Genomic DNA, 21,087 nt, shown 5'->3' with positions numbered 1-21,087 from the left:
ACAATGTTGGGTGAAACTCGACAGCACTTACTGAAGAGATTGCTGGAATGAGAAACTCCCACCTTGAAATACTATTAGTGTCCTTAGCTGAACCATGTTTAAAGAATATTCTTGAGAATAAATACATTAATAATATTAATTTATTGTACAGCTGCAATCTATGGACAGAAGTACTGAGGAGAGCTCTTCTGTTTACCCTGATGACCTGTGGAGGATAACTGAGGAACAGCGTGAATATTATACAGTTCAATTTAAAACCTTACAGTGTGACCTCAGCGCTCATATTTCAGGTAAAAAGAATAAAAGCATGTTAGTCAATGTGAAGTACATATTTCTTTAAACCCTTAATACATCATTTTTGTTTTGTAATAAATATGAACTATTTTCTATAAATACAATTGTATAATTTCAGCCTCGGGCCATATTCAAGAAATTCACCTATTTTGTGGAAATTGTACCAAACAATTTAAACACTCAAAACAACTTTATTACTGGAATTCAATAGAGGAAACCTGGTTAAAACTGCAATTGACTTTATAAACACAATATATAGAGGGTCCACTTCTTATTTTTATGATTCCCATATGTGCTGGAAGAATACCATGGCTCTACACTGAATATTTTTTATTTTTAATAAATGTATTTCTACTACCATATCCACCAGCTTCATTTTCAAATGTTATAGAATAAGCCATACAAAAATTATATAATTTCAAGACCAACATGTGTGTCTGTGTACTGCAAGGGGCTCTTATAAAAAACATTAAAGAGCGAAGATAAGGGCAAATATGTAATTGCAAGAAGGATTACAAAATATATAGGGTGATGCACCTTCTCTTCCTCATAAGCTTATGGCGTTTGCAGTAAAGCAAAGGAAAGTTATTTGTCATTGTGTATGTGCGTGATATTTTGTAGACAAAAGTCTAATAATGTTTACATTTATTTTTTTTAAGTATATTTTTTGCTGATTTTACAAGGCCGCAGCAGATCTTGTTGTGCACCAACAACAGCACTGTATGTAAATATAAATAAAGTGTTTAACTCGTGAGTTAGCCACTGCTTGCCCTTATTTACATCAACCTTCTTTGTCAACAATTATTGAGTACTCAATGTCTCCTCCAAGTCTGTTTTGCTCTTCATCTTTATTTTTCAATTTATAACAGTTTATGCCCTCACATAATATATTTAGCCATATTACCAGTAAGAAGTACCACTCATTGAATAGAGTGCAGGAGAGGTTTAATAGTGTGTAGACTTTTGATATCTAAAGGATACTGAAATTTCTTTAGATAATAAAAAAACTTGGAATAGTCTACATTAGTAAAGAGGAACTAAGTTCAATGAAGAAGAGTCACAGTGTGTAATGGCAAGGAGCTGGATCCTGTGCTCAGTGCAAAGATCAGAAGACAGGAATCCACCTAGAAAGACTGCTGGTTAATCACAGTTCATATTATTTATACAGTATCATGATTATTAATACATTACTAACAATCATCATAGACAAATCTGTTCAAATTATATAAAACATGTATAGAATATATGATTAAAGGAGAAAACAATTGAACCATGTCATTAATGGTGTATTTTTTTGCACACAAGCAAAAGAAAAAATATATATAATTTTCCACCATATTTTATGAGAAATCTCTGTACAGTGGTTGACTCAGGTAGCCCTTTCACAGTGTTCTCCATTTGATTTGTATGTCCTAAACAAATGCTGTTAGATCTTTAAATATAATACGCTACCGTGGCTGTTCATTTGTCTGTCCAGGATTTTAAATCACCTGTAGCTTGCAAACCGTTTGACCTATTAACCTGAAATTTGGTACAAATATACTATGTGATGTCTACTATCTGCTTTCGGGGAGATGATTGACCTCCAGGTTTATTCCTCTTTTTATTTTCATTTTATTTTATTGTATAATCAACTCTCGACAGCAACCAGCAGGGCGGCCATGCGGCACATTCGTACAAGCGCCGTTCTCATTCCCTGTCACCTTCATGTCATTTCTCCTACCTCTTCTTCATATCTTAAATCATTCTTGAGGCAGATTGAAGACTTACTGTAAGTGCCAGTTTAAGTAAAAATTAAAGAAAGCGTGCAAAGTAATTGCAACACAAACACTGACTTAATCGGTTTTAAAGTGAAAAGATGCCGACAAAAGAAGAGAAGAAGCGCTAGGCTGGAGAAAAGAAGAGCTGCTCAGGAAGCAGCAAGCGCATCAACCTCTGAGCAAGCGAACGCTAAGCGTACAGAGAAAGAGGATAAAAACTATGAATGCTCAAGTCAAGTGTATTCACTGTACAGTGCACCATTACTGGTTACTTAATAACTTAATAATTCTGGGTTGATCCAAAACAAGTGATACTCAAATGCATGGATAAAGCCTGAGGAAGCAAAATATAATGGAAATGATGGGTATCCCTCAAGTTTATGAACCTAGGAACAATGTATAAGCAAAGAATCACACACAGCAGTATATACAGAGAGGGTAATAGTTGTGATAATTAGTGTCTAGACCTGCTGCCTCCCATCTCAGGAAGAAACACAACTTGGCATAACATTCATCTTTGTGATGTGGGAGTAAAACCTGGGGTAGCCAGTGAAAACCTGTGCAGACAATCTGCGGGATTCAAACTCATTATACTAGACTGTTGAAGCAGCAGCACCAGCAGCAGCTGAGTACTACTACTACTGTTTGGCCCCGACAGGCAATATATTCTGTAAGCAAAAACTTTGAAAGAATGTCACATTATAGATTGGTCAAAAGAGCATCTTATTAGTATGATCTGTTAGAACCATTTTGTCATTCGGTAATTTGTAATGAACATGTTTGCCTACTGTTTTCGCAGGTTCTGTTGCAAAAAAATTTTTTACAAAATCTAAACTTTCTATTCCTGAGCTGTCACATATATGGTAAGTATGACATTTCCCTTTCCTATACTTTCCAGATATAATATCTCAAACATGTTCCCAGCCATATTTAAGTAAAACAGACTGTGTGTCTGATATTGCTTTGTTTTTTTATTTGGTATCCATTTCTCCTGCTTAAGAACTCCAAGTACTAAATTTTCCCAAAACAAATCTGTTAATGAAGGTCACAAAATTCCTGGAAATTGTATGGAGCCAATTAGAATGATCTGAGTCAGCTTTCAAACCATTCTCTATTGATCAGTACCTCAACAAAGCATTTTGCTGTCACTTACTGGTTTGCTGCTCTGTGTAAATGAAGTGTTAGGAAGCACTGGTGAATTGCCGTTCAGCATCTCATTTTATGACCTGTGTTCTAAGCAAATTAAACAATGCCTTTTTTTGCACTTTTTGGATGTATTTTATTTTAACAATGGCAAAAACTATTTACTCAAGGATCTCTCACTTAATCTTCAAATTTAAAATCAGATACACCAGATCAGGTACAAATGATTAGAACATCATTACCGATACAGATATTGTGGAAGAATCTCATTTACACTTCAGATATTTAGTTTGGTTTGCTCTTTGTTGTTGAAATTTTGGTTTTCACCAAGCCTAGATCAAAAGAAATGAAGGTTAGAGATGCATGAGAGTCTAGGAAGTGTTTTTAAAAGATCTTAAAACAATTGAAAATCAACCACTCCACTCTCTTGGAAGATCATCTAGAAGTAGAGAATACCAAAACATTCTCCGAGAACAACTTCTCCCAATCATCCAATAACAGTTTTGCGACAAACAATGCCTTTTCCAGCATGATGGAGCACCGTGCCATAAGGCAACAGTGATAACTAAGTGGCTCGGGGAAAATAACATCAAAATTTTGAGTCCATGGCCAGGAAACTCTCCAGACCTTAATCCCATTGGGAACTTGTGGTCAATCCTCAAGAGGTGGGTGGGCAAAGAAAAAACCCACAAATTCTGACAAACTCCAAGCATTGATTGTGCAAGAATGGGCTACCATTAGTCAGGATTTGGCCCAGAAGTTGATTGACAGCATTCCAGGGCGAATTGCAGAGGCCTTGAAAAAGAAGGACCAACACTGTAAATATTGACTCTGCATAAACTTAGTATAATTTTCAATAACACCCTTTGAAACTCATAAAATGCTTGTAGTTATACTTCAGTGTACCACAGAAACATCTGACAAAAAGATCTAAAAACACTGAAGCAGCAAACTTTGTGAAAACCAATACTTGTGTCATTCTGAAAACTTTTGGCCATGTCTGTAAAGTATGGTGTTTGAAATCTTATGAGTTGTTGCTGCTTTACTGCTTCAGATACTGGGCAGCTCACAATCATAGAATCCACTATGAATTCTTCATTGTACCAGAGGGTGCTTGAGGATAATTAGAGACTTATCTGTCAGAAGACTGAAGCTTAACCAAAAGTGGACCTTGCTACATGACAATGACCCGAAGCATACCAGTAAATCCACCAAGGATGAAATGAAAAGAATGAAATGGAGGGTTCTGGGATGGACAAGTCAAAGCCTGGGAATCCCATTGGAATTCTGTGGGGTTATTTGAAATGGGCTGTGCATGCAACACTCTCCTCAATCATCACACATCCGAAAGAATTCTGCATGGAAGAGTGGGAAAAACCTTCTCCCAATCAATGTCAGAAACTTGTATATAGTTAAAGGAAACAAATACTTGAGTTTTGTTTCTGCCAAAGGGGCCAATATCAGGTATTGGTGTCAAAGTGTTTACCTATTTTTTCCACAGATAGAAATGGCTTATCTGTTTATTTTTCATTGAAAAATTTTCCCCCCAATTACACTACCTTTATCCTTATATATAATACTCTACCATGGCTGTCCGTTTATCTGTTCAGAATTTTTAATCACCTGTAGCTCACAAACCATTTGACCTATTGACCTCAAATTTGGTACACATATACTACGTGATGTCTACTATCCACTTTTGGTGTGATGATTGACCTTCAAGGTTATTCCTCTTTTTATTTTTATTTTATTTTATTGTAGAATCAACTCTCGGCAGCAGCCAGCAGGGCGGCTATGCATGCGACATTCTCATCCATACCACTTTCACCATCACTTCTCCTACCTCTTCATATTTTAAATCATTCTTGAGGCAGATTGAAGACTTAAGTGCCAGCTTAAATGAAAAATTAAAGAAAACCTACTAAGTAATTGCAACACAAACACTGACTTAATCAGTTTTAACATGAAAAGATGCCGATGAAAGAAGAGAAGAAGCGGGCCGCTAGGGTGGAGAAAAGAAGAGATGCTCAGGAAGCAGCAAGCACATCAACCTCTGAGCAAACGAATGCTAAATGTACAGAGAAATAGTATGAAAACTGAATGCTCAACTGAAATGTATTCGTGCAGTGCGCTGTTACTGGTCATAAGATGTTTAAATGATGAGCAAATCTTGATATATCCACATATGTTGGAAATCAAAAACATTTTGTTGGGTTTACTTACTCTTTCAAATGACTGTACATCTGTATCTTCCACTTGCAGAACATAAATGTGCTAAATAGCAAAATATTCTTTGTGCAATAGTGGAATAATTCAGGCCATAAAAAGTTAAAGGCATTACTTTAGTTTTCTTTTCTTTCTGTGATAAAAGGAGAGCTTTTGACAAGAGTATAATGAAGATATTCCCATGAATTAGCATCTGTGGTTGAAGATAAAAGACTTCTGAAACTTTGGGCCAGTTGTTATTGTAGTTTTGTGTCTCATACTCATCACAACTCTCTCCTTAGGACCATTCATTCATTATCCAACCCGCTATATCCTAACTACAGGGTCACGGGGTCTGCCGGAGCCAATCCCATCCAACACAGGAAACGAATCCCGGGCAGGGCGCCAGCCCACCACAGGGCACACACACACCCATACACCAAGCACACACTAGGGACAATTTAGAGTCGCCAGTTCACCTAAGCTGCATGTCTTTGGACTGTGGGAGGAAACCGGAGCACCCAGAGGAAACCCACGCAGACACGGGGAGAACATGCAGACTCCACGCAGGGAGGACCGGGAAGCGAACCCGGGTCTCCTAACTGCGATGCACTATGCCGTCCTCTCCTTAGGACCATCTTTGAAGTAACATTAGTGTTCACCTCACATGTAAAAGCTTGTCTTTTTGTCTCTTTAATTGTATTTGTCTTTGTACTAGTAATCTTATTAATTTATTTGAATCTTCTGTACCAGCTGTCCTGCTCCAGACTCCACCATATTGTCACATTAACACTGTCAATTGATTTCTATGTACTATCAGTTAATGTTAGTTTGGATTGACTCTTCTGAGTCTTTTTCCTTTTAATTTATAATATTTTGAATGATCTCATACTTTATTCTGACTCTGGAATTGCACTGTTTTGCATTTTTATAGTGTTTTGTGCTTTTATGCTGTCTGAGCGGTGCTACATAAAATTAAGTAATCTTTAATCAGTACTTTAATTTTACTATTCTTTTTTGTGTCTTCAGGGAACTCAGTGATGTGGACAGTGATGGAGCACTGACATGGCATGAATTCTGTGCTGCTTTTCATCTAATTGTGGCCAGGAAAAATGGGTATCCTTTGCCAGAAACTTTACCACCCACTTTACAGCCTAGCATGCTCCAGATGGATGAAGGTAATATTGTTATTTTAAAATATTCTTGTTTTGTCAAACACCTGGAAGAAATTGATGGATGCTTTCATATAACTAGTTATAAAAATCAAATTAACTTGCATTATTACTTAATGTTATCTGCTCAGCCTTTCAACATTCTTATATTATATTATTCTTATTACAACTCATTTTGTTTAATAGCTTTTCTATAGATATTTACATTAAGCATATATTTTTGTTTGTAAGTGCAATTTTAGGATGTGTGTGGTGTGGCCATCAGCATTGTAACATAATTGACATCTCTTTTCTCAAATTACAATGCCACAGTAATAATTCTAAATGCTCCTGTATTTTAAGTGTTATGCCTCATGCTTCTGTTACCTTAGACCTTTATATTGACAAGAATGGTATCCAAATTATTCAATGTACTCACTATGGACTAAACGAACACCCATATACTTTCAATGACTAATATGAAAACATATTTTCTCAATCATCCAGGTAATGCACAACTTTAACCAGACTGAGTCATGGTTCAACCTCTATTTTCATCATAAAATCAAACTATTTGGTAACTAGTTTATATTTTTAAATTTCAAGATTTGCTAAAAATGAATTAGAAATAAAAAATGTACCAAACAGGCTGACGGCTCTATACTTTTTCTTTTTCATACTAACCGGCATTGCCTGGGTACACTTATAGAATGGGTTAAGGAAAGAAAGCAAAGTTTTGTGTTTTTTAAGTGGTGACTCTGTTGTTATGGCTAGCTGTTTCGTCCATCATCCACACTGCCTCACTATCAATATCTCTGCTTTAATGAGTCGAGAATTTGTTCTTTTCGTATCCAAATGGATTGCAGAATTACAGTAACTCCTTGCTGGGTTGTAACCATGAATGCTGTTTTGTCAGACCCATCCTCCTAATTGAAGGTGGACAGTTTGTAGTACTTAAATTAAGAAGAAAAGCTGATAAATCAGGACTTAAACAACAGCCGTTTAATTTTCCTTTGTGTTGCACTGCACTTCCAATCTTGATTAAACGTCGCCCAACAACCCTCTGCAAAAGCGCACAATAATAGTCTGTTTTATATTACAGGAGATAAAATCAACTTAAGGCGTTGCCTGAGTTTGCAATGTTAAGCTCTGGCTTCAGTTGGATGTTTCACTTGCTGTGAGCCAGCAGGTGGCACTGTTGTAGAAACGGTACCACAAGGGTAAAAAAAAACAAAAAACCCTTAGACCCCCAGGGTCAAAATTTTGTGTTCCAAAATGGCCTATATAGATATCTATCTATATCTATAGATAGATTATCTATCTATCTATCTATCTATCTATCTATCTATCTATCTATCTATCTATCTATCTATCTATCTATCTCAGACTTGATATATGCAGTAACTTCCAGTCAATTTACTGAAATTATACAATACATATATAAATGTCAGTATATGCAATAAATTTCATATATAATGAAGAATGAACACTTTAATGTGTTGTTCCAAACCCTGCTCTAATGTTTTTGCTAAATTTTAGGAGGTGTCTTTTATAATTTAATGATAAAATACTACCACTGTTAACAATCCAATGTTAGCATATTTTATATAGTTTCTTCAATGTAATTTTAGAGATCTTTTTAATATTTGTAGTAGGCTTTCTTATCTTATACTCTGATTTGGCTTATAAAGAACTGAGTGAGACTGTTTACTTTTCAATTAAGCTTCATGGAAGGATTGTAATTCACCTTTCGTAGTGACCTACTTTTACATAGCCAGTTTTTTAGGTAGTTCAGCGGGATATATTATAGTTTGGTTCTTTTTTCCCATACTTTCCCAAGGAATCTCATAATCTGCTTCTTGTGACATTGCTGCTAGCAGGGTACCAAGCACAGATTACATGATAAGCAGGGAGTCAACAGTCCTTGCAGCTGCTTATATTTTTCAACCCTGTGATCAAAGATGCTTCTACAAAAGGTTACAGCCAACTTACAGTTACTCTTGTGGAGAATTAATTAGTAATAAAACATAATCCAAAACAGAGTGGGCTCCTCACCACTAATTTTGCATTTGCTTGGAAGGCTTGCTCTACTATAAGTTTATTAGCTTAAGCAAAAATATAATTGGTTGTTTAATGTGAAACACTTTAAGCACTTTTCTGCCTTACATTGAACCATTTGAACTTATCTCCATTATTTTTTTTATTTCTTTTCAGCATCTCAGGAGCCAAAGCATAACAATGCGTTTTTTGGTGCTTCTTTTGAATTACCTCCATTATTACACATACAGAATGAGAATTCTGAGGTATGTTTTATTATATATGTTGCATTCCACATTTAATAATAAAGTAAAAACAATATGAATGAATTTCATTGAAAATTAATATCATAATACAAAAGTATATAAAATTTAAATAGTCCACAAATTGAGTACTCTTACTAAATTAATTTTCACTAGCTTGAACTTAGTATATATTAAAACACCAGGTTTTGCTAATTTCTTATAACATGCCTTGAATTTCTCCATATTTAGAAGAAATGATGTTTTGGTTTTTGATTAATACAAATGGGAACAATTACATTTTGACAATGTGGCTGTGTTTTATAAATAAACTTCGATTTTATAGAGTGTGGAGATGTTTAAAGAATTGAGTTTGCTAGATCAGACTGTTGCTGTTTCTTGTTGTTTGTCAGTTACGTGTCAAATGCCATCATTACTTCATTGTGTGTTTTGTTTTTCCTCTATACACACCTGGAGACCAGAATTTGCCATTTTGGCACTGATCCTCAGTTTGCCTGATATTCCACTATCCTGTTAAGAGGTGGAGTTTTCTTTAAAAAACTATTTGTACTATCAAACTATACATTTTACACAAAGCAGGTTTAATTAACATATAGATAATAAGGAGAAGGCCCATCAGATTCTGGAACCATTTTTCACTGGTGCTAAACCAATCAACTAGGAAAAGTTGTGTTCATGTAAATTTATGCATTGTTTAAAAGGGTTTGCTGATGTATATTTTTAGGATTTGTGCTCATAGTGCAGTCATCTCTTGTGTTTGATATTTTTCAGCATCTAGTACTTTATCTATAGTAGCAATGAAAGTGAAAGTCCTTCATAGGTCTATTACTCATATATCAGTTTAAACTTTAATTCTTGACATTGTGGCTTTGGATCACTGTGTAAATTTAACTACTGTCCTTTTGTGTCCCCATATTAAAATAATCCTCTTAAATTAGATTAGATAAACTTTATTAATGCCAAGGGGAAATTCAGATGCATACAAAAGCAGAAACATAAAAATCAAGTATTTAGACTCACAAGACAGATGACACAGCAAACAAATGAAAAAGTAAATAAATTAATAAAAATATATAAATAAATAATTGTACAACGTGCAAACATTTCAAAATAAACTTAGAGTCTGTCAGAAGGAAGCATTGAATTGCCTGATAGAAGAATATATCAATTTTTGCTATATGTAAAAATGAAACACTTTTTATCAGCACCTTAATGTACTGTACAGTATATGTATAACAAAAGAAGATGCTGCCTCTGAAAAACATGAAGCCTAAGAGATACATTTTTACAGTAAATAATATTGGGGGCAGTGCTCGGCTTATGTTTACAGACTAATACAATAGCACTGTATTGTTCTGTCTTTGCCTTGCTCACACCTTTGAACCCACCTCTCACTTGATCTTCACTTGTCAGCACAATCCCTGATTGCTCTTACATATAGTTTTAGTTTAAAGCTGAAGTTTCACCTAAGAAGAATGTCATTGGGAGGCAGGAAGGAATCAAAGAGCCAGGAGAAATCAAAATTGTGCAAAACATACAAATTATTTATAGCAAATGGAGAGATTGAAAATATTCAGAACACAACAGACAAGATATGAATACAAAAACAGAATGTAATCATGCTACTTCATCATGAAGCAAAATATAAATTACCCCATATTTACATAATAGTTTTCGAATCAGGAATGCATTTAATGATTGCAACATTCTAAATATGTTTCCAGTAAAGTGTTAGATACTAAAGGGTAAATGTTATATGCTGCAAGAATGAATGTACATTATATAAGCATTTACAGGGCAGAAAATAAAAATTGCATGGTACAAGAAAACAGCAATATGATGTTCACCAAGAGACAATAATTGCTAACACTGAACACATCATAAATGCCTAATTGTAAAAGCAGATAAAGACACATTGGTGCCACATCATTCATGGCAAATGACTTAAATTAAAGTCATACATGTGCCACCTAAATCAGTTTACATGAATTTATAAACATTCCAAAGACTAAAATAGTGCTTTTTTCAAACACTTTGTCTATGCTAAAAACATTTCCTAAACAATGGAAATGCTAACTGCAAAATACAGTTTAAAAAAAACAGTAATAAAGATCTTTAAAATGACATTAAGTAATATATACCACCTATAAACTTAGGATGTTAGAATCAAGTGCACAAAAAGTGCAACATTATGTGAAACCTTCAAAAAATACCCAAAAACCCAAGGCGTTTTTTGTTTCAGAATAATTTATATGTCCCAAGTTATCTCAATGTAACTTCTGAAAGGAAAGCTAAACCATAAAAAAAAGCCTGAGAAACAGTCCACAAAATAATCTTTATGAAAATATTTATTGAAAGTAAATAAAAAGGTCACAAATGGCAAAAGTAGGCAAAAATGAGGGCAGAAAGGTTTTGCCTAAAGGGCAAATCACAGCAAAGAAATCCCAATCGTAATCCAAAATATACAAGGTCAAAACAGAAGTGATGAATTCAAAAATACAGAAAAATCACTCACAAGAATACCACACTTTGAACGTCAGACATTCAATGAACTGCTAAGGGATTCGCTTCCCAGCTTGAATTTGTAGACTTAGGGTTGTCCCACCTCTTGTAGTTCCACCCACAAAAACTACAAGGAAGTGAATAATTCAAGGTACATCAATATGGAATAAGGTAATATAAGATGATCTTTACTGTTCCTACTGCAAAATTTTGTTCAACAGCTTTCCAGACAAATATCCGTTGTATGCAAAAGTTAAAATACTAAACACATTAATATGCAAACATGAAAAAAAACAGAAGTGCAACACTGCATGGTAATATAAGTCATTATAAGAGACCCTAATATATAATAATAAATATACTATAAATATATCAATATAAATGAATTAAGTACTAAGTAAACTAAACTATAAGTATATAAATAGGCAGGTAAATAGAAAGGGAGCAAAGTGAGCATGATTGAAATCAAGGGTTTATTGCACATACTAATATGTAAATATGTGAGTCAGAGGTGGGGGTATTATTTCATACTTGCATCCAATAAGACCATTGTGAAAGGAGTGTTGTGCAGGTTATTGGATAACACTTTAGCAGCTATATGTCAGAAGCTGCTTTTAAGTCTGGTAGTGTGTGCATGTATAACCCTGTAGTGTTTGTCAGATCTAACATGCATTTCCTGGCTGGAACAGATCTTTAATGATATCCAGAGCCTTTTTGTAGCATTGACTGCTATAGATCTCCTCCAAATCTGGGCAGTTGGCACCAATGATGCATTGTGCTGGGGTTACCACTCTTTGTAGATCTGTCTGATCAGCTACAGTTCAGCTAACATACCGTACTTGGTTGCTTTCTAAACTATAATAAAAATTAATCATAACCTGCTGCAGTAGGCTGGCCCTTTTCAGTCACCTTAGGAAGAAAAGGTGTTTTTGTGCCTTTTTCCCCAAGGTTTGTAGTGTTTAGGGAAATGGAGAGGTCTTCTGTATTGTGGACTTGAAGTGAGTTGCTTTTTTAACATGCACATTGTTTATTTTTAGGGATGCTTTCTCTGTCCTATGTGCTTTCCTGAAGTCAATTAATATTTATTTTGGGTTTTATGTTTTGAATGACAAATGGTAAATTAATAAATTAACAAAAATTGCATAAACACATGAAACATACATAAAAATAAACAAAGAAGACACAAAAAATGAAAATACACATGATCCAGATAATATAAATGATAGAAGGAAAGGGTATAAAACAGAAGATAGCCGAGTGAAGCAGTGGTTCATCCTACTTCCTTTCAGATCTGTGTACCCCCAAAGATTATATAACATCTACCAGTGTCTGTGTGTGTTTTCTCATGGCTCTGCTTTCCTCTCAGTTTTCAAGCATGAGTATGCTAGGTTAAATGGTGACTTTTAATTATCTCAGTACAAACAAGAGTGTAAGCATAATATATATGAGTCTACAGTGGTACTGGTCTTGTAGGAAGTAATGATATTATTGTTATATCACACACAAATTTTACAACATCCACTTCACTTTTTTTCCCCATTTAGGAGATAAATGCGATGGAATCCTCTCATATGCCTTCCACAGATGCTGATGTTTCATCACATGAACGACAAAGTGATAGCTGCAAGTCAGGTAAATTTCTGGTTGTTTGCTTTCATCTTTCATTAAAACATAAATATTGCTTAAATGATCTCACATTAGACAAAATAAAATTAGATTGATTGGAGCTGATAGAGCTTCTGGTAAGGTTAATTGGTAAATCGTACCTTCTAATCCCAGTCTCTGTGATTCTGGGACTAATTCTTCTTTCTGTTGCTTTCCTTTTCATTCTATGTGTGGAAACTTTAAGATTAATCAATCATAAGGTCACATACACTAGTTGGGAGAAAATAAATAAATGAAAGTATTATATTGTATTTCATTACCATATGTCCATAGTCTGAGGACAAATATCAGGATTTTGTTACATTTCTTGATTTTATGGCACATTGTACATAGATAGAGAAAAATGTTAAGCAGTGCTTTGCAGCAAGCCCTCTATGGCAATGTGAAAAAAATGCCTTCCATAACAAAATGCATTTTGTAAAATTTTCTTCAGTGGCATACTGCAAATATTAGCACTGCTAAGAAAATTCCTATATTAAAGGATCTGTCCACTTTTAAATCAATGGTTTTGGCTCAGTTTGGTTTTCACATTGTTAAAGTGAAGAAAAGTCTGAATTAGCATAGGCCAGCCTAAATTGGGGTGTTCATAAGAAATGTAATGATTTCATTTGTGAGGCAGAAGTACATAACAAACAAGAATAATTGTGTCAGATATTTGAAATATTAAAATGTGTGCTTCTATGTAAAAGTTTAATGTCTTAATATTCTGGATTGTAATAGGGAAAAATCAAAGCTGACCTTGAAATAGTATAAAATGATACGTTGCATATTTGCGTTTGAAATTAGTCATTTTTTAACCTTTTGGGAGTGGTTTATAGATCATATAACAACACACCCCATACCTATATTGGCTATTTATTCTATCTTTTAGGGGTTTAATCCCTGGTTTCAGTTGATGTAACATGCACAACTTCTAATCCCTTTTGCAGAAAGCACCTATTGGTTTACTCTGTATCATGACGGTGCAATTACCTGCACAAAATATGGTTGAGAAATGGAGTATAATTGAGGTTTTTTTAGTTATAGTTTGAGGCCAAAAATAGTTGGGAACCTCAAAAAGCTCAATGTCTTGTATAACTACAGTTGTACTTGAAAGTTTGTGAACCCTTTAGAATTTTCTATATTTCTGCATAAATATGACATAAAACATCATCAGATTTTCACTCAAGTCCTAAAATTAGATAAAGAGAAACCAGTTAAACAAATGAGACAAAAAAATTATACTTGGTCATTTATTTATTGAGGGAAATTATCGAATATTACATATTTGTGAGTGGCAAAAGTATGTGAACCTCTAGGATTAGTATTTAGTTTGAAGGTTAAATTAGAGTCAGGTGTTTTCAATCAATGGGATGACAATCAGGTGTGAGTGGGCACCCTGTGTTATTTAAAGAACAGGGATCTATCAAAGTCTGCACTTCACAACACGTTTGTGGAAGTGTATCATGGCAGGAACAAAGATTTCTGAGGACCTCAGAAAAAGAGTTGTTGATGCTCATCAGGCTGGAAAAGGTTAAAAAACCATCTCTAAAGAGTTTGGACTCCTCCACTCCACAGTCAGTTAGATTGTGTACAAATAGAGGAAATTCAAGACCATTGTTACCCTCCCCAGGAGTGGTCGACCAACAAAGATCACTAAAAGAGTAAGGCGTGTAATAGTCGGCGAGGTCACAAAGAATCCCAGGGTAACTTCTAGGCAACTGAAGGCATCTGCAACATTGGCTAATGTTCATGTTAATGAGTCCACCATCAGAAGAACACTGAACAACAATGGTGTACATGTCAGGGTTGCAAGCAGAAAGCCACTGCTCTCCAAAAAAAACATTGCTGCTCCTCTGCAGTTTGATAAAGATCACATGGACAAACCAGAAGGCTTTTGGAAGAATGTTTTGTGGATGGATGAGACCAAAATAGAACTTTTTGGTTTAAATGAAAGTGTTATGTTTGGAGAAAGGAAAACACTGCATTCCAGCATAAGAACCCTATCCCATCTGTGAAACATGGTGGTGGCAGTATCATGGTTTGGGCCTGTTTTGCTGCATCTGGGCCAGGATAGCTTGCCTTCATTGATGGAACAATGAATTCTGAATTCTATCAGAGAATTCTAACAGAAAATGTCAGGACATCTGTCCATGAACTAAATCTCAAGAGAAGGTGGGTCATGCAGCAAGACAATGACCTTAAGCACATAAGTCATTCTACCAAAGAATGGTTAAAGAAGAATAAAGTTAATGTTTTGAAATGGCCTGACCTTAATCCAATCGAAGTGTTGTGGAAGGACCTGAAGCGAGCAGTTAATGTGAGGAAACACACCAACATCCCAGAGTTGAAACTGTTCTGTACGGAGGAATGGGCTAAAATTCCTCAAAGCCGGTGTGCAGGAATGATCAAAAGTTACCCGAAACGTTTAGTTGCAGTTATTGCTGCAAAGGGGGGGTCACATCAGATACTGAAAGCAAAGGTTCACATACTTTTGCTACTCACAAATATGTAATATTGGATCATTTTCCTTAATAAATAAATAAATGACACCCTGCGAAGGAAACTCATTTCAGCCGCTTGTATTCGCGATCTCGTTCTTTCGGTCACTACCCATAGCTCATGACCATAGGTGAGGGTAGGAACGTAGATCGACTGGTAAATTGAGAGCTTTGCCTTACGGCTCAGCTCTTTTTTCACCACGACAGACCGATGCAGAGCCCGCATCACTGCGGATGCCGCACCGATCCGCCTGTCAATCTCACGATCCATTCTTCCCTCACTCGTGAACAAGACCCCGAGATACTTAAACTCCTCCACTTGGGGCAGGATCTCCCCCCCCAACCCTGAGAGGGCACTCCACCCTTTTCCGGCTGAGGACCATGGTCTCGGATTTGGAGGTGCTACTCACAAATATGTAATATTGGATCATTTTCCTTAATAAATAAATAAATGATAAAGTATAATATTTTTGTCTCATTTGTTTAAGTGGTTTCTCTTTATCTACTTTAAGGACTTGATTGAAAATCTGATGATGTTTCAGGTCATATTTATGCAGAAATATAGAAAATTCTAAAGGGTTCACAAACTTTCAAGCACAACTATAGATGACTAGGGTGAGTCTTATGATATTTAGGGGCTTGCTCGTACTGGTGAGTCAGGGTTGATCTTAGCCATTTGTTAGATATGGATACTTGAGACCCTTTCTACCCTGATGATCCTGTTTTGCAGTATTCTTTTTTTTTACTTTCCTTTAGACATTGTACGTTTTCAATAAATTTATAACTATCTGTCTCAAGAAAAAAAGAACTGTGCCACATCAATCAAAGGAGCAGTCAAATCCAGAAGGAGAATGCTAGGAAGTTGATATAGACCCTGTTCCAGCCACTCTAGTAGTGTAAGAGAACTGACTGTGTCTTACATGCACAGAAGCTCGTCGACAATACCTGGCAGAAAGCTAGTTCTCCCAGCACTCATGTTGCTGAACATATATACCTCATACGCCAGTTTCTCCCTCTTCGACAAGTAACCACAGCATAACATGAGTGTTGTTTGAATGCTGCAATTGAGAGGAGGTCTTGAAATCAAAACATCAGAAAGATATAATTATTGCACTGGGAGTTAATATGAAGAAGTAAATAAAATGAATACGTACAATGTGCAGAATGACCATGAGTCTGTCTAAATTGAAGGAGGCCAGTTCCCACCTCAAATATGTAGAATATCCTGCATTGACTAGGTAAAAAATGGTAGCTGCAAAGAATAATAAAGTTGCTGCTCTCAATATCAGAGTTAAGAAACTGGTACAACTAACTGATGCGTAGAATTAAGAAAATATGCAAAGATTTGAGAATTGTATAGGTTCTAGAGAAAGTCTGATGGCACAAACAAATTCATATCAAAATTCTTTGCTAAAATTCTGGGAGATGCTATTAGGGCAAACTCGGAAATTCACAACTTAAATGCTAAACATTCTTTTGGAGCCTTTATCATAAAATTTATGAAGCTGTAAGGGAATCAAATTGCATTGTTCGGCACTAACGAGAACAGACAGAGAATTTATAGAAAATAGATGGGTGTGAAGTTCCATAGACTAATGACACCCTTAAAGAAGTAGAGAATGCTTTAAAATACTCCTGTCAGGTTTATTTCAAACATGAATATTGTATATAGGCCAAAGGAGAAGGGTCAAAAGGATAAAATATGAGAAAATACATAGACGAAGGAAACATACAAAGGCATGTAGAAGTAAACATGACACAATCTAGTTAGACTTGCAGGAAAATTGTTTTATATGATGCACTTTTTAGTAAGTATTTTCTTTGTAAATACAATTAATGCTTGGAATACATTGTGTAGAATTTATCTTTCTTTAGCTTCTGAAAATGTTAATATGAATGGAGCCAACTTAATAAAACTCTGCTAATTAGCCATCTGAGCTTCGATCTTTCCCACTTTGAAGTGAGGCTATGGCATCATTTATTTCTAAAAGAGCCAGTGGTTTTTCATGTTCTTCTTCACTCAGAATATCGAGTTGTGGTATTTGTATGCTAACGAAAAAACAACCTAGTCTGTGTCTCATTTTCTTTACAATGAGAATAAGTCAAAGACTAAAATCTTATTAGACTTCTCTCCATGTTCGTAATATAATGTTGCAATTTAAAAATAAGTTGTTCAGTTTTTCTTGTTGTCAAGAGATTCAATTCTGATTGTAAGACTAGCCTTTTTTGGATGAGAAGTTCATTAAGAAATCTGGTATATTTATAAATCTATTTTGGAAATCTCTGTAATTAGTTCTTATGCATTCCTAGTCACAAGTTTGTACGGCATATTCTCTATGGAAAATGCTTTGATGAATTTCGCTAATTAACACTACTTATCTGTTTATCAGATTTATTTTAAAGAATTTTTTTTAATTTGCATATTAGTAAAATTACCCCGTAAGTACAGTATATAATTTGACTTACATTTCATATTTTCAAGTAGTTATGAATGTATGAAGTGTTTTTTAATAATAAGAGAATGAATGAATATATTAACTATTAAGAAAAATAATTTTCACATGTTTTACCTTTTACAGGTGTCAGTCTAACCATGATCCCGGAAGTGAAAGGCACACCAACAGAGAATCTACCCTTTCTAGGTGCACTTGCAAAGAGGGGTAACCTAAAACATACAGGTATATTTTGAATCTAACAGTAATTCTCAGTTATGAAATATGTCATACTGATGATATGTATAGCACAGAATGCAAGTTCTTAAAGAAATGCAAATAAACTTTTTTTTTTATTTTTGTGAAGGAAACTATGAAGACAATTTCAATAAAAATGTAGCCATTCATTAAAACAAGAGACAAATACAATAACAGTGATATCACCTTTAAATGACTTGGTATCTATGCTTTCGATATTCTGTTAATTTTAAGTTATTTCCCGATGTCTTCATTATATCATCAGCATAACAACATATTTTGAGTAAAGTCTTACTTACACAGGAAGTACAGTACTTAACAGCTCGCTCTGTTTTAAAAGGAAAGTAGTAGAGTTTGCCTCTTTTAACTTCATCCTCCTTCCATTTATCATGTAGTGATCATGGTAGCAGTATGCTTAGCTGGAGGCTATGCTCTCTATCCCTAGATACCATTTAAAGGTACCTCTCAGCAATTTCCAGAAACCCCAAGAACAACTAAGAAATAATCCTTCTTACATTTCTTAGATCTACCCCATGCTCTTTCCACAGGTTTTTTGGAAGGCCTTTAGTAGATGCTACAATCCCCTGTATTGGCACCTCTTGCTCAAGAGAAGCAACTTTTCTACTCCATGTTGCTGAGCATTCCTGAATAGGAACCTCATTTTGTTAATATGTACTTGCACTTTTTTTGGTCACAAACCTGAACTCTTAACTTTAGGTGAGGATGTAGGTTCTTTTCTCTATCTATAACCTCAGAGCTTGTTTAAAACATTTAACAACTGCTTTATCACCACAGTTTACAAGCAAAGAGAGAGCAACCAAAACCTTTTCTAAGACCAACCTCATAGGACAGAAAAAAAAAAACTTTAGGTAAGCCGAAGAAAAAAATATCTGCAGGTGTTCTAGGCCAAAAGATATACCCACTATGCATTCTTCCTAACATAAATGTTCTTAAGTAGTTCCTCATAGTTTTTTAGTCTTTGTCATAGAGGATTTGTTGCAGTGTGACTTGTGGACAGTTGGCATATCTGCTTTCTGCACAGTGATTTGATCAGGTGGTGGTGGCGGCTCACAACATTACTACAAAAAAAAAGCAGAAAAGAGTGCAGAGAAAAGTACACTGAAGAATGTGATAATTCTATGCATATATAGTTTATTAGGAGTAGAACAGTAGCTACAAAAAAGCCAAATGAAAAAAATGGGGTTTTAGTTTTTTTAAAAAAGATTCACAGTGTTAGCCTGGTGTATCTCTATTGGCAATTTATTCTACATTTTTGACAAATAACAGGAAAAGGCCACCTCAACACTTTTTATGCTTAGCTCTTGGAACAGTAAGCAAACCACCATTAGAAGATCTAAGGTTACGATCTGGAATATAGGGGGAAAGAGGCTCTAAAATATATGGAGGAGTATAAATATTGAAAGCTTTATATACTATTAGTAGTATTTTAAAGTCAGTTCTAAAGGACATGGGTAACCAATGTAATGATACTATGGCTTGCTGCTGCATTTTGAACTACCTGCAACCAATCAATGTCTTTTTAAGGTAGTCCAGTTAGGAGTGCATTGCAGTAATCTTGTCAAATGAAAACAACAATGTAAATTAATTTCTCAGTATCTTGTAATGTTATAAGAGGTTTAACTTTTGCATCCATCCATCCATCCATCCAACCATCCATCCTCTTCCGCTTATCCAAGGTCGGGTCGCGGGGGTAGCAGCTTAAGCAGAGAAGCCCAGACTTCCCTCTCCTCGGCCACTTCTTCCAGCTCTTCCGGAGAATCCCAAAGGCGTTCCCAGGCCAGCCGGGAGACATAGTCCCTCCAGCGTGTCCTGGGTCTTCCCCGGGGCCGCCTCCCGGTTGGACGTGCCCGGAACACCTCACCAGGGAGGCGTCCAGGAGGCATCCTGATCAGATGCCGAGCCACCTCATCTGACTCCTCTCGATGCGGAGGAGCAGCGGCTCTACTCTGAGCCCCTCCCGGATGACTGAGCTCCTCACCCTATCCTTAAGGGAAAGCCCAGACACCCTGCGAAGGAAACTCATTTCAGCCGCTTGTATTCGCGATCTCGTTCTTTTGGTCACTACCCATAGCTCATGACCATAGGTGAGGGTAGGAACGTAGATCGACTGGTAAATTGAGAGCTTTGCCTTACGGCTCAGCTCTTTTTTCACCACGACAGACCGATGCAGAGCCCGCATCACTGCGGATGCCGCACCGATCTGCCTGTCAATCTCACGATCCATTCTTCCCTCACTCGTGAACAAGACCCCGAGATACTTAAACTCCTCCACTTGGGGCAGGATCTCCTCCCCAACCCTGAGAGGGCACTCCACCCTTTTCGGCTGAGGACCATGTCTCGGATTTGGAGGTGCTGATTCTCATCCCAGCCGCTTCACACTCAGCTGCGAACCGATCCAGAGAGAGCTGAAGATCACGGCCTGATGAAGCAAACAGGACAACATCATCTGCAAAAGCAGTGACCCAATCCTGAGTCCACCAAACGGACCCCTTCAACACCCTGGCTGCCCTAGAAATTCTGTCCATAAAAGTTATGAACAGAATCGGTGACAAAGGGCAGCCCTGGCGGAGTCCAACTCTCACTGGAAACGGGCTCGACTTACTGCGGCAATGCGGACCAAGCTCTGACACGGTTGTACAGGGACCGAACAGCTCTTATCAGGGGTCCGGTACCCCATACTCCCGAGCACCCCCACAGGATTCCCGAGGGACACGGTGAATGCCTTTTCCAAGTCCACAAAACACATGTAGACTGGTTGGGCAAACTCCCATGCACCCTCCAGGACCTGCTAAGGGTGAAGAGCTGGTCCACTGTTCCGCGACCAGGACGAAAACCACACTGTTCCTCCTGAATCCGAGGTTGACTATCCGACGGAC

At 36.3% G+C, this 21,087-nt stretch overlaps 1 protein-coding gene across 1 annotated transcript in view; it reads left to right on the top strand.

Moving 5' to 3' along the window:
* The window catches only part of reps2 (RALBP1 associated Eps domain containing 2), a 251,133-nt gene that overhangs the window by 119,381 nt on the left and 110,665 nt on the right, over nucleotides 1-21,087 (top strand). The window contains exons 6-11 of the mRNA XM_039745045.1: nucleotides 152-290; nucleotides 2,854-2,917; nucleotides 6,432-6,580; nucleotides 8,768-8,856; nucleotides 12,900-12,987; nucleotides 18,080-18,178. Coding sequence (XP_039600979.1) covers nucleotides 152-290; nucleotides 2,854-2,917; nucleotides 6,432-6,580; nucleotides 8,768-8,856; nucleotides 12,900-12,987; nucleotides 18,080-18,178 — 628 coding nt within the window. The remainder of the gene's footprint in view (nucleotides 1-151; nucleotides 291-2,853; nucleotides 2,918-6,431; nucleotides 6,581-8,767; nucleotides 8,857-12,899; nucleotides 12,988-18,079; nucleotides 18,179-21,087) is intronic.

Source organism: Polypterus senegalus, chromosome 2 (assembly GCF_016835505.1).
Source record: "Polypterus senegalus isolate Bchr_013 chromosome 2, ASM1683550v1, whole genome shotgun sequence".
Taxonomy (NCBI): Eukaryota; Metazoa; Chordata; class Cladistia; order Polypteriformes; family Polypteridae; genus Polypterus; species Polypterus senegalus.
This window is presented reverse-complemented; position numbering and strand designations above follow the sequence as displayed.